The sequence below is a fragment of the Callorhinus ursinus genome, unplaced genomic scaffold (genome assembly GCF_003265705.2).
Source record: "Callorhinus ursinus isolate GAN/ISIS: 27379988/994484 unplaced genomic scaffold, GSC_fseal_2.0 scaffold9, whole genome shotgun sequence".
NCBI lineage: Eukaryota > Metazoa > Chordata > Mammalia > Carnivora > Otariidae > Callorhinus > Callorhinus ursinus.
In genome coordinates, this window is record NW_027397071.1 from 44,276,261 (window position 1) to 44,289,416 (window position 13,156).

Consider the following 13,156-nt stretch of genomic DNA (forward strand, 5'->3'; position numbering starts at 1 on the left):
TGTTCCTAAACTGTAATACCAAACTTTTAAAATCTATTCCATTATAAATATGAAATTATGATAGTCAAGATATTTGGATAACATTTCATATTTAATATTTTATCCAGGCAGTTCTTTCTCTGATAGTAATATTCAATTTTGACCTCAGCTTTGGCTGAATATTAATTTTAACTGCAGGCTAAGATTCATTGATTAATTCATTAATTAAAAAATATTAATTTGGCTCTATACTATGCTCCAGTCACTGTACTAGGAGAAAAATTAAGTTCCTGATATTGCAAGATTCTCAGTGTCTTACTCATATCTTTTACTCTAGCATCTAGCAATATGTCTGTCCCATGGTGGTTACTGAAGTATCCTTTATTTGTTGAATAAATAACTTCATTAGTAGCCCTTCTACTTTCTTACACCATACCCAAAAATGAACTTAAAATGGATCAGAGACTTAAATGTGAGGCCTGAAACCATTAAACTCCTAGAAGAAAACAGGCAGTAATTTCCTTGACATCAGCTGTAGAAACATTTTTCTAAATAGTGTCCTCAGGCAAGAGAAACAAAAGCAAAATCAAACTATTGGGACTACACCAAAATAAAAAACTTCTGCACAGTGAAAGAAACCATCAACAAAACAAAAAAAGCAGCCTACTGAATGGAAGAAAATATTTGCAAATGATATACCTGATAAAGGGTTAATATCAAAAATACATAAAGAACTTAAACAACTCAACACCCAAAAAACAAATAAGCCAATTAAAAAATGGGCAGAGGACCTGAATTGTCATTTTTTCCCAAAGAAGACATACAAAGAGCCAACAGACATATGAAAAGATGCTCAGTATCATTCATCATCAGGGAAATGCACATCAAAACCACAATGAGATATTACCTTATACCTGTCAGAATGGCTAGAATCAAAAAGACAAGAAATAACAAGTGCTGGCAAGGATGGGGAGAAAAAGGAACCTTGCTGCATTGTTGGTGGGAATGCAAACTGGTGCAGCCACTGTGGAAAACAGTATGAAGTTTCCTTAAAAAATTAAAAATAGAGGGGCACCTGAGTGGCTCAATTGGTTGGGTGACTGCCTTCGGCTCGGGTCATGATCCTGGAGTCCTGGGATCAAGTCCCGCATTGGGCTCCCTGCTCGGCAGGGAGTCTGCTTCTCCCTTTGACCCTCCCCCCTCTCATGCTCTCTCTCTCAAATAAATAAATTTAAAAAAATCTTAAAAAAAAATTAAAAATAGACATACTGTATGATCCAGTAATTCTACTACTGGGTATCTACCCAAAGAAAATTAAAACTCTAATTAAAAAAGATACATGTACCCCTTTGGTTATTGTAGCCTTATTTACAATAACCAGGATATGGAAACAACCCAAGGGTCTATCTGTAGATTAATGGATAAAGAAGATGTGTATATATATATATATATGGATATGTGTGTGTGTGTGTGTGTGTGTGTGTGTGTATAATGGAATATTACTCAGCCACAAAAAGAATGAGATCTTGACATTTGCCAGGTCCCACAAGGATGGACCTAGAGGGCATAATGTTAAGTGAAAAAAGTTAGACAAATAAAGACAAATACCATATGATTTCACACATATGTGGAATTTAAGAAACAAAACAAAGGAAAAAAGAAACAAACAAACAAAAAGACCTTTAAATACAGAGAACAAACTTGTGGCTGCCGGAGGAGAGGTGGGTGAGAGTATGGGTGAAATACATAAAGGAGATTAAGAGTACACTTATAGTGATGAGCACTGAGTAATGTATGGAATTACTGAATCAATATATTGTATACCTGATACTAATGTAACACTATATGTTAATTGTACTTCAATAAAAATAGTCAAAAATAACTTCACTAGGAGTACTTCTAATTATGGCTCATTTTAAATATTTGATAAGCATATTTTCTATATCATCATGCAGATTATTAATGAATAAAAGTTGAGTGGACGAAGAATTTAAGAGACTTCTATAACTCATCATGAAAACCTCCCACCAACTTAACAGTAATGGAGTTTAGTTCTGTTGGGGATTGTAATGGAATCTACTGAGAATCCATCTTCTTATGATATCTCCATGACCATATTTCCTAATCTTATTCATAAGAATATTAATTAGAACATTTTGAAAAATATTTTGCTGAAAGTAAGCAACATTCAACACATTTCCCTCATTTTCCTGTCTGGTGACCCAGAAAAACAGGAGATGAGGTTGGTTTGATATGACTTATTCTTGTACCAAGCTGTGAAGCTTCCTTGTCATCTTGATTTTAAAAACGAAATCCCAAACCTTTTAATAAAATGTTTTATTTTCTTACGTGGGAATATTATTGAATTACTAAGTGAATAGTCTTTGAAAACCACATTATTATTATGATTTGTCTTAAGCAAACGAGAACTCATACACTTATCTTGAAACTTACAGATCTGAATATTCTTAATGATTCCATAAAAGTCATCTTTGACAGTTTTGTTTCGGTCTCTCAGTTTCTTGTTCTATCATTTGTCTGACTGAAACTTATTGAAAAGAGAGTTCATACATTCTATTCTGTAATCACTTTGTCTACTTAGCAGTTCTCTTCAGTCAATATTTATTTTTACCCTTTCCTATTTGAGAACAATTGTGGAAACAAGGCTGAATTCATTTCGCTTTTTCTTTTTGCCTATCCACCACTATAACACCTTTGTCACAAGAAGAGCACCTATCTTTTCTTTCTTTTTTTTTTTTTTTGTCCTGCTCTGAACATGACTAAATAACCATTTGGTTGTCCTTACAATAATGTACAAACTTTATGACTTTTGAGTATTAACTAATTGGCAATATTCTTACCAGCATTCTGGTGGTGTTGACAATACACTCATTGCCCAGTTAATTTACTGGAGACATAAATGTGTTCATGAAAACATATATATATATGCATACATACATACATACATACTTATATACATGATTTTAATTAGTACATTTTGTAGCTTTTTATTATAATTTTTTCAGGTCTTCATAATATTATGCTTTCTCCATATAGAAGGGTTTTGGTATATACATTTGGGTGTATAAGTTTTATATAATTTAAATATACAACATAATATATGATCTGAATTTAATCAAATAATAAAATTTAGAAATATCAGTTTAGAAATAATTTAGCTTCTGCCATTTTCTCAATAAAACATTGATCTGCATTCTATATACTTCATAAGACACAGAAAATGTTTTTAAAATAATTAACAAGAAACAATAATTTGCTTTCAGTCAATAACTAATATGTGATTGTGAAATGTTGCAGAAATACCTGTTGTCACTCAAATTTAAGACTCTTAGCTTCTGCATCTGTCCAATCTCTTCAGGAAGAAATTCCAGTTTATTGGAACGTAGAGACATAACTGTTACATTCTTACAGCTTCCAATCTATGGGTAACAAAAAAAGTAAGTAAAGAAATACACAGTAAACTATTTTTATATTAATTTTTAATATTAAAATAACTTAATTTACAGATTTCCTTATTACTTTTAAGACTCTCTTAATGTCTACTGCTTTATTTTTTATAATCTCTCTTTAAAATATGTGTATATATTATATATATATTCCTTTAGATGTTAAGACAACATATATCACATATTCTTTTGCATATTAGGAAGAATTTTCTTTATAATTTTATTATTAGAATGCTCATTAGCTTCATTGTTTTCATAAATAACATTGTTTTTACAGTCCATCCAAGTGAGTACTAATATATTTATGTTTCTAATAGATCACTCACACACAAAAGATAAAATATTGTTGACATTTCCATAGCCAAGTTAGTTTTATTTCATGTTACAATGATACTTGTCATGTTTATTCATAACTTTTGGCTCTAAAATAATGACATATTGACTATTGTTCCTTCATTATGGAAATGTTTAATAGAAAATGCTAAATTGAAAATATACTTCACATTTTTTTCTTGACAATAAATAAAAATTCCACTTAGAAATAAAAACTAACAGAACCTTTTGGTGAATTCTAAAATAAAAATAATATTATCACACCACATGATACTTTAAAAAAAGTTATTTACATTAAAAATCTTTCACTTCAGAAATGGAAATGTAATTATCCCAGAATGTTACTTATTACTGTTCATAAAAGCAAAATATTTAAATTAAATTATTTAAAATTGTATTCCTTAGCATTGATTAACTTACAATATTTTATTACTTTTCTTTGCAAGTGATGTTTAAGTCTAATGGATTTTCTGGGTCAAAGAACTTATCCCTTATTATTTAAAAAAGAATAATTAACACATACATATACAGATGTTTCCTATATACATTGACAGCTCAACTCACGAATCTGTGTTGCATTGCACCTGTTAAGACTTAATCCCAAAACACATTCATTAAAAGTTAATTAACAGAAACAAGTTTATTCCTCACTTCTCGGGGTAATTCTGGAAGGAAATTCTCATCGACTGCTAATGTTCGAAGACTATGAAGGTAGCCAATAGTAGAAGGTAGAGACTCCAGTTCATTACAGCTGCAGTCAAATTCTTCCAATAAAGATAAACTGAAAAGTTAAATACATTAGTTAGACATATTAAAAGGCAAAATGGAGAAAGAGCTTTTAAAAAGCCACATATCCAAATTCACTGAACAAAAAACCTTATTCATCTAGTGCCAACAGTATCATATAAATTATTTTATCAGTTCAGCCAAGTGGTTCAATACCATTTAATGAGTGGTTCAATTTAGTAAAATAAATATGGCTTATTTTTTCCCTTTCTAAATTCCCCTGCCATTTAACTGAGCCATTGAATAATGACACAAGGTTTTGTTTGTTTTTATACAACTAAAGTGCCATTTATAGCCTGGTGTTCCTAATGCATATCTTTGGAATGGATGCACGTAACTGTCATGGCAGAGGTAAGTGGAGGGCAGGTCCACAGAGGGAAGATAAAGGGGGCAAAACATTAACAACAAACCATTACAGTCTAGGCATTTTACTAAGCATTTTAAAGATAGAAATAACTAATCTTTACCTTATGACAACTCTATAAGATAGTTATTATTTTTAAACCCATTTTACAGATAAGGAAATTGAGGCCTTCAGAGGCTAAATAACTTGCCCGAGGCCACACCAAGTAGGAAAGCTGCACACAGTATGCCTCCTCTGTATTTTCTTGCCTCTTAGGGCATCTGTAGCAGAGGCTATGGACAGGGCTCATTTCAGCCTGCAGATATGTTTGGTTTGGTTTACATAGTATTTTAGTTTATTTTTTTAAAGACTGATTTATTCATTTTAGAGGGAGAGAGAGCAGTGGGGAGGAGCAGATGGCGCGAATCTCAAGTCGACTGTCCACTGAGTGAAGAGCCCGATGCAGGGCTCAATCTCACGACCCCGAGATCATGACCTGAGCTGAAACCAAGGGTCAGACGCTTAACTGACTGAACCACCCGGGCACCCCTACATAGTATGTTAAAACGTGGTAAACTCTACATAATGACCTAGGCTTTTGTGCCTCTTGAAAGAGGGAAATCTGGCACTCCCGGGCTGTGATTCTTCCATGACAAGCAACAGAAACAGAGTAATGGGTGCTGCCTTCGCATGAACACAGTTCTGTAGTTTGTCACAATCCTTACTACTCCATGTATAGCCAGTTTTAACCCAGACTTACAACCAGAAATTGTATAAATGCACATTCATGTTTTCACCAGGGAATAAGACATTTCAATATCTGGTTTGAGGTAGCTGGCAAAGAAAGACGGCCTGTCACTGAGGGAGCACTATCTGTAGTTAAGTTGTCGTTGATGTTGTTGTTAATATTATTACACTGTTATTACCATTCACATCATCATTATTACTGTAATAAGAAGGAACCCCCAAGTGTGAGTTAGTGGGAGTTAGAGCTGTCGAATCAGCTTCCTTTTTTTACGTCTTGGAACTAGTTGGCTGGAATGCAATTTACTCCCATCATTTAGTTAATGGGTAAACACAGAAATTAAGCATATAGGTTTTAAGTCAGTTAGAATGCATTTGTGCTTCAGCTATGTCACTTACTAGATAGATGTGTTATCTTGGGTATCAAACAAAACAACGACTACAGCTCGAAAACCAAAGCTGATTTTGTCTACCTGCCAGGCAAAGGAACATACCAGGGAAGAAATTCACTGAGTAGTGCTCCGACGGGGAAGAGTCAGTGCCAAGAGGGGGTGGTCCCAGTGGAATACGTCCATTAAAGATTAAATATTTGCATTATGGAGAGGGTGGAATGAGTTCACAAGTCTGTGTACAGTTAAGTAAATCAAGTCCCGTTAACCATGGGTCAGGAAAGAATAATTTGGTAGGTCGAGTCTGACCCTGACTAAGGTAACTCATGGTTCATGGTCCTTATCGGCTTCAACTGGTTAGAACCAGATGCAGTGAAACACGGCATTCAGCTTTGAATAATATCTCGTAAGCAAATGCTGTTTTAGTGAACAATTCTCCTTTTACATAGACAAGGCATATAACTTTTTCTCTGAGCCTTAGTTTCTTTACATTTGCAAAGAGAATACTAATAATTCTGGCTGCATCCAGTTGCTCTGAGTATTTTATGAAATATGGTTAAGAATTTAGCCCAGGACCTGCCATAAAATACATGCTCAGGAAATTTTTCTCTTTGTATTAGTGAACCCTGATAAATTCATTTCTAAATCCTTTGAGGCCCCCATATGCAGGGGTGGTTATGTCGCAGGGTGCTGGGTACGTATGGCTGTGTGTGCGTGTGTGTACGTGTGTGTGTGTGTGTGTGTGTGTGTGTGTGTGTGTGTGTGTGGTGTTGGTGAGGGCAGGCATCAATGTATGTGTGAAACCCAGTAACAGTTTGTTTCTAAAAAAAATGTCTAGCCCACTGCCTTACGTATATAATGTACTTAATAAATTTGATAGAATTGAATAAACCATCTGTCAATGGTTTAGGGTAATGTACTCAGCAAGTGGTCATAAAACAACTGGAGACTTTTAAAAATAAAAATTTCAGATGCATGTTCAGAGGTAGAAGTCAAAGACTTAAACAGTTCAAATATAATGGAGGTTTCTCATTTTTCCTTTCTTTTATAAAACATTCTTTAAAATAAAAACATGTTTTGAGGTTAAACTTGAGTAACAGTAAAGCAGCCCTTACTTTGCATTGTTCTGATATGAACACATTTCAGTCATCATGGTTTCATTAAATAACATTATCCCTCCATCACCAAGGCTCAAACTTCTGTATATTAACTGTGAGTAACTGCATAAAACATAGATTACACTCTTAACTCTGGGGCCCACAAATCACAGTGTAAATAGCAGATGCACATCATGATCAGCAACTGTCACATTCCTTCTTTCTAAGGCTGTCAGCGATTTGTCCCTAAACATCTGTCATTCCGTTCAAACCACAAACAGTACCTCATGTAGTTGTTTTGCCTTCTTGTCAATCAGTAGAGAGATATTATAGGTATAATAATTTAATATTTCTAGCACTATTACTATTGGAAAATGTTCTTGGTCTCCCTAATTCTCTTGATGATTTAAATGAAAATGTGAAAACTTGCTTTTTATCACCAAGGACAACTTCATTAACCCTGCCAACGGACCAAGGAGTTATTTCAACTTTGAAAGCCAATCTTACACAGACTTTTGAATAGGCTATCAATGCTACAACTGGAGATCATACAATTTCTTTAGCTGAGTTTTGGAAGAAATATGACATAAAGCGTACAAATGAAAATTTGCAAGCATCATGGCAGGAAGTCACAGCAAGTGATATGCGTGCATTACAGTAGAAACTTACACCACACAGTGCAAACAACTTTGCAGGGCCTGGACAAACATAACTAGAGCTACAGAAGAACTAGCTGACTGTGGGGATGTTGCCTGCCACTCTTCACGGGACCCTTCATACGCTGCCAGAGGAACTTAGTGGCAAGCTTATTGACATAAATGAGGGAAGTGGTTGTAATGCAAAGGATGAAGATGTCTTAGAGGAAGTGACACTGGTAATAAACTTCACATTAAAGGAACTCTCAGGGTGGCACCTGGGTGGCTCAGTAGGTTAAGCGTCTGCCTTCTGCTTAGGTCATGATCCCAGGGACGTGGGATTGAGCCACATATGGGGCTCCTGACTCAGCGGGGAGCCTGCTTTCCCTCTCCCTCTGCCTGCCGCTTCCCCTACTTGTGCTCTCTCTCTCTCTCTGTCCAATAAATAAATAATATCTAAAAAAACAAAAAGGGACTCTCAGGAATGTCTCATGACACTGAAAGCACAAAGGATAGAAGTTGGGAAGCCTATTTAAGCTTAAAAATACAATTCACTGATGCATAGGAAAGAGGTTCACTCTGAATTATGATTTACCATGATGAAAAGAAGGCAAGTACTGTTCAAACTAATCTTGATAACTTTTTTTTACAAAAAGCCCACTTTAATTCTTGATGTTCTTTCTGTTTACAAAGACAGTGAACTAGATGAATAATAGTTTTACTATTTTTCCATTTCCCTATACACTTATAAAAAACCATAATAGTATTTAATGTTTTAAAAAAGGTTTTAAAGACCTTCAGGCAGAACTATCATAGTTTTCCCTTATTGATTATTTTTTTAAAGATTGTAATATTTATTGGGCGCCTGGGTGGCTCAGTTGGTTAAGCGACTGCCTTCGGCTCAGGTCATGATCCTGGAGTCCCGGGATCGAGTCCCGCATCGGGCTCCCTGCTCAGCAGGGAGTCTGCTTCTCCCTCTGACCCTCTTCCCTCTCGTGCTCTCTATTTCTCATTCTCTCTCTCTCAAATAAATAAATAAAATCTTTAAAAAAAAAAAAAGATTGTAATATTTATTTATTTGACAGAGAGAGAGCACAAGCAGGGGGAGTGGCAGAAGGAGGGGGAGAGGGTGAAACAGGCTCCCAACCCATGGGGGGCTCCATGGCAGACACCTAACCGACTGAGCCACCCAGGCGCCCCTCCGTCATTGATTATTAAGGCTGTTGCATGGTTTCAGCTTGAATGGTTGTTTTCACAGTCCTCCACCCCTGTGCAAAGTGAGAACTTCCTGCACTGAAAAAGACAACATTTTGACTGCACTTTGGGCTGTACTGAATTAATAATTTATAGTCTGGAAGAATTTTACATGTCTGGGTTATAGAGAAAGCTATTAGATGCAAAATATACCCTCTTCAATGATCTCTGAAATTTAAAAGATTTAAACTCATAACATTCCAGTTGACTTTGTTGATGGCAATCCTGTGGAATCACTTAAGGTATTTTAATACAGGATCCTCCTTGACAAAAACAGTTATATCACATTTACTCAGATTATCACTGGCTTTCAAAAGATAGAGAAAAATAAGTGAAATTGGTCACCAGAGAAAGACAAATACTGTATGATCTCACTTGTATGTGGAACCTAAAACAAAACGAAACAGCTCATAGAAATAGCTGAGAGCTGAAAGCTGAATCTAGATAGTTGTTCTCAAACTTTAGCATGCATCAGAATCCCCTCAAGGGCTTGTTTACACAGAGATTACCAGCCCAATGCCCAAAGTTTCTCATTCAGTTGTTCGGGGTTTTCCCTCATTCAGTAGATCGGGGTAGTCTCAGAATGTGCATTGCCAACAAGTTCCCAGTTGAAGCTGATGCTGCTGATCAGACAACCGCATGCTGAGAACCACTGGTTTAGATGAGACAATGGAAAAATTTAAATATTGTGTAAAGGAATTTGGGTTTTATCTACGGAAAGGTGTGTGTGTATGTATGTGTGTGCACATGAGCACATGCATGTGTGGTTGTGTCTGTGTGTCTATGTGTGTCCGTGTTTTGTCTTTAATCTTTTGACTAGTGTAACATTACATAATAGAAAATTCAAAAATTACAGAGAGTATATGATAAAAGCAAGTCTCCCTGTTTATTCTATTCACCAGCCCCCACATTCCCCTCCCTAAAGCCGTGTACATTTCTAGTTTCTTATGTATCCTTCCATGATTAGGAAACAGAGGGAAAAATATTTCTTAGCATTCGGGTACCTAGAATAAACTTCATGTATTTTCTTGTTATGACAGTCTAGCAAGTAGACTACTGGAACTTGCCATCTAGGGTATTGACATCATATAGGCTAAACATCTGAATCAAAGAACTAGAGAATTTTAAATGTAGGTAGATACTATAAATGAGGAAACTAAGCCAACAGAGAGGTTTGATAACACACAGTGGGTGGCATAGCCATGGTTCACACCCATGTTGTTCGACTCCAAAGCCAGTGCTCCTTGCACTATCCCCCAGGAATTTGAGGCCCAATGAGAAGAAGGGACTTACCCAGCTTTGCTTAGTTACTTAAATTTCCTGATTCCCAGTCCAACAGTCTTTTTGTTTGACCATACTTTATAAGGGAATGACTTTTAAAAATTTCCATTCAGATTTTTGAGTTTTTATTGCTTTTGCCCAAGGATATGAAGCTAAGAAAGAGAAGATTTAGTATGCAGTTTCTCTTCCTCTGGAAGATCCTTTGCCTCTAGAGCAGTGGGACCCATTAAATTACAATATTACAAAATGTGTGACTTAACTATCATATATATTAAGAGGCATCATAGGTCAATTAACAGCTTAGGCTTGAAATCTGTTGACTTCTCTCAGCCTCAGTCTCTGTAACTGTTGATAGGGAGAGGGAGATAATCATACACATAGAATACTGTTTATTGGGGCTTTAACTCAATAGGAATGTGTGTAAAGCACCAAACATGGTATTTGGCAGAATGCGGGGAAAAAAAGTTATTTATTATTATTTTTCATTGTACATTCAATTTGTAGAGTGGCTAGAAATTCTAGGTACAAATTAAGGTCTGAGAACAAAAATAATCAATTTTACAAATCATTTCGCACAAAAATCATGGAATCCATTTGAACTGTGAAAAATGTTCAAAAATTAAGTCTTCTAGCAGTTTTTAATAGTTGGATTACTAAAAATGATCTAAGAAAATTCTAACATATTGAAATATTCTAAGTGCAGAATGAGAATATCACTACAGCTGGTCTTAACATTTCTAGGATTTTGGTGTCCAGAGTCCTAGGTAGCATGTTTCCTAATAAATGCAGACTATTCTCCTGTTTACAAAACACTTTCTGCATGTGCCCTAGGGTGCCATTAAATAAGATCATAATCAAATTTCACCTCTAGGCCTTGCACTAAACCTCTGATCTATCAATTCTGAATTCCCTAAGAAAAAAAAAGCTATCATTGTTATTGTTATTGTTATTTTTACCTCATATAGATTGCTTATTATGGTATATTATAAAATTTTAGATATTTAGTTTATTTTTTGCCATACATGCAAATTCAAAACATTTGTATGCAGGTGCTATCTTGAAGTGAGAACATAAGTTAGACAATGGTTCTTGTAATTTTATTGTACAAAACATGATGTGAGGGGTGCCTGGGTGGCTCAGTTGGTTAAGCAACTGCCTTCGGCTCAGGTCATGATCCTGGAGTCCCGGGATCGAGTCCCGCATTGGGCTCCCTGCTCAGCAGGGAGTCTGCTTCTCCCTCTGACCCTCTCATGCTCTCTCTCTCTATCTCATTCTCTCTCTCTCAAATAAATAAATAAAATCTTTAAAAAAAACATGATGTGATATAGAACAGATATCTTCAAACTTGTGGATCTTAGGACTGTTGACACTCTTAAAAATCATCAGTAACTCTAAAGAACATGTGTTTATATTGTGTATATATGTTATAATATGTGTTTATATATCTATTGGTATCTTTTATATTATAGATTAAAATAGGAGTTTTAAAAATAATTACTACCTGTTAAATAATAATAGTAAACCTATAACATGTTAAATAACATTTTTATTCAAAGTAACTATATTTTTCTAAACAAAAACATTTAGTGAAGAAAGTGACATTGTTTTTATTTTTGCAAATCTCTTCAATATTTGGCTTAATAGATGGTACTAGATCTCATATCTGCTTGTGCATTCAATCTGTTGTGATGTATTGTTTTGACTGAATTATATATAACAATTATATATATAGCAACAATTATATATATCCAGCCTCACATAGATATGTTGTTGGAAAAGAGAGGAATATTTCAATAGTCCTTTTGGATCATTATGATTTTTCTTTGATACTACACCAAAACTCAACAAGTGGCATTTTTTTAGGGGATAACTGCAATGTAGAGTCTGAAATTGTATCAATGAACTTTTCTTATTCTTCATACCAATACATTAAAATCAACTGGTCTAGGGTGCCTGGGTGGCTCAGTTGGTTAAGCGACTGCCTTCGGTTCAGGTCATGATCCTGGAGTCCCGGGATCGAGTCCCACATCGGGCTCCCTGCTCAGCAGGGAGTCTGCTTCTCCCTCTGACCCTCTTCCCTCTCGTGCTATCTCTCATTCTCTCTCTCTCAAATAAAAAAATAAAATCTTAAAAAAAAATAAAATAAAATCAACTGGTCTATTTTGCATTCTGAATGGGTCTTATACCCATGTCTGATTTTGTAATTCATGCATTGGTTATTTGGATATACTGCTTCACTGAGTTATACAGATTTTCCAGATGTTGACACATTTCATAACGTATTATCAACAAATTACATTAATTTATATCACACTAGTCTTATCAGAAAAGCCTGTAAGGATTGGGAAGTTGTCAAGGTCACAGTGGCATATAGGAATTTTCCAAAATTCCAATCTTTGCTTGAGAGCTCAAATTTTACTGTCAGCAACAAATACTGTTAGTTGTTTTCCTTGAAGCGATAAGCTCACTTTGTTCATTTTCGACAAAATGTCTGCCCAAAACCCAAGTTTAAATAACCAGTTTGTCAGTCATCTTTTTCTTAAAGCCTATTTTTTTTAGAGTTGTCTTAGGTTCACAGCAAAATTGAGAAGGTATAGAGATTTCCCATACACTTCCCATTGGCTTCTTTCTGTTTCTTAGTTTTTTCACCAGTTTTTTTGTTTTTTGTTTTCTTTTGTTTTAGTTCATTCCTCTAACACTTCCTTTTTATTTTCTCTGAAACAATAATGAAAGGAAGATAATGGCATTTATATATATATAAAAGAACATGAGCTTTTATGATAAGTTCTTAAAATTTATCCCTGTAAACCAGTAATCAACCTTGAACTGAATAGGCCCATTTATCTTT

General features: G+C 35.0%; 1 protein-coding gene across 6 annotated transcripts in view; it reads right to left on the bottom strand.

Moving 5' to 3' along the window:
* Positions 1–13,156, bottom strand: part of LRRC7 (leucine rich repeat containing 7) — a 933,028-nt gene that overhangs the window by 109,394 nt on the left and 810,478 nt on the right. For all 6 annotated transcript variants that reach the window (XM_073896539.1, XM_073896538.1, XM_073896541.1 and 3 more), the window contains 2 exons: positions 4,431–4,560; positions 3,304–3,419 (listed from right to left, as the gene is read on the bottom strand). In XM_073896539.1, the coding sequence (XP_073752640.1) occupies positions 3,304–3,419; positions 4,431–4,560 (246 nt within the window). The remainder of the gene's footprint in view (positions 1–3,303; positions 3,420–4,430; positions 4,561–13,156) is intronic.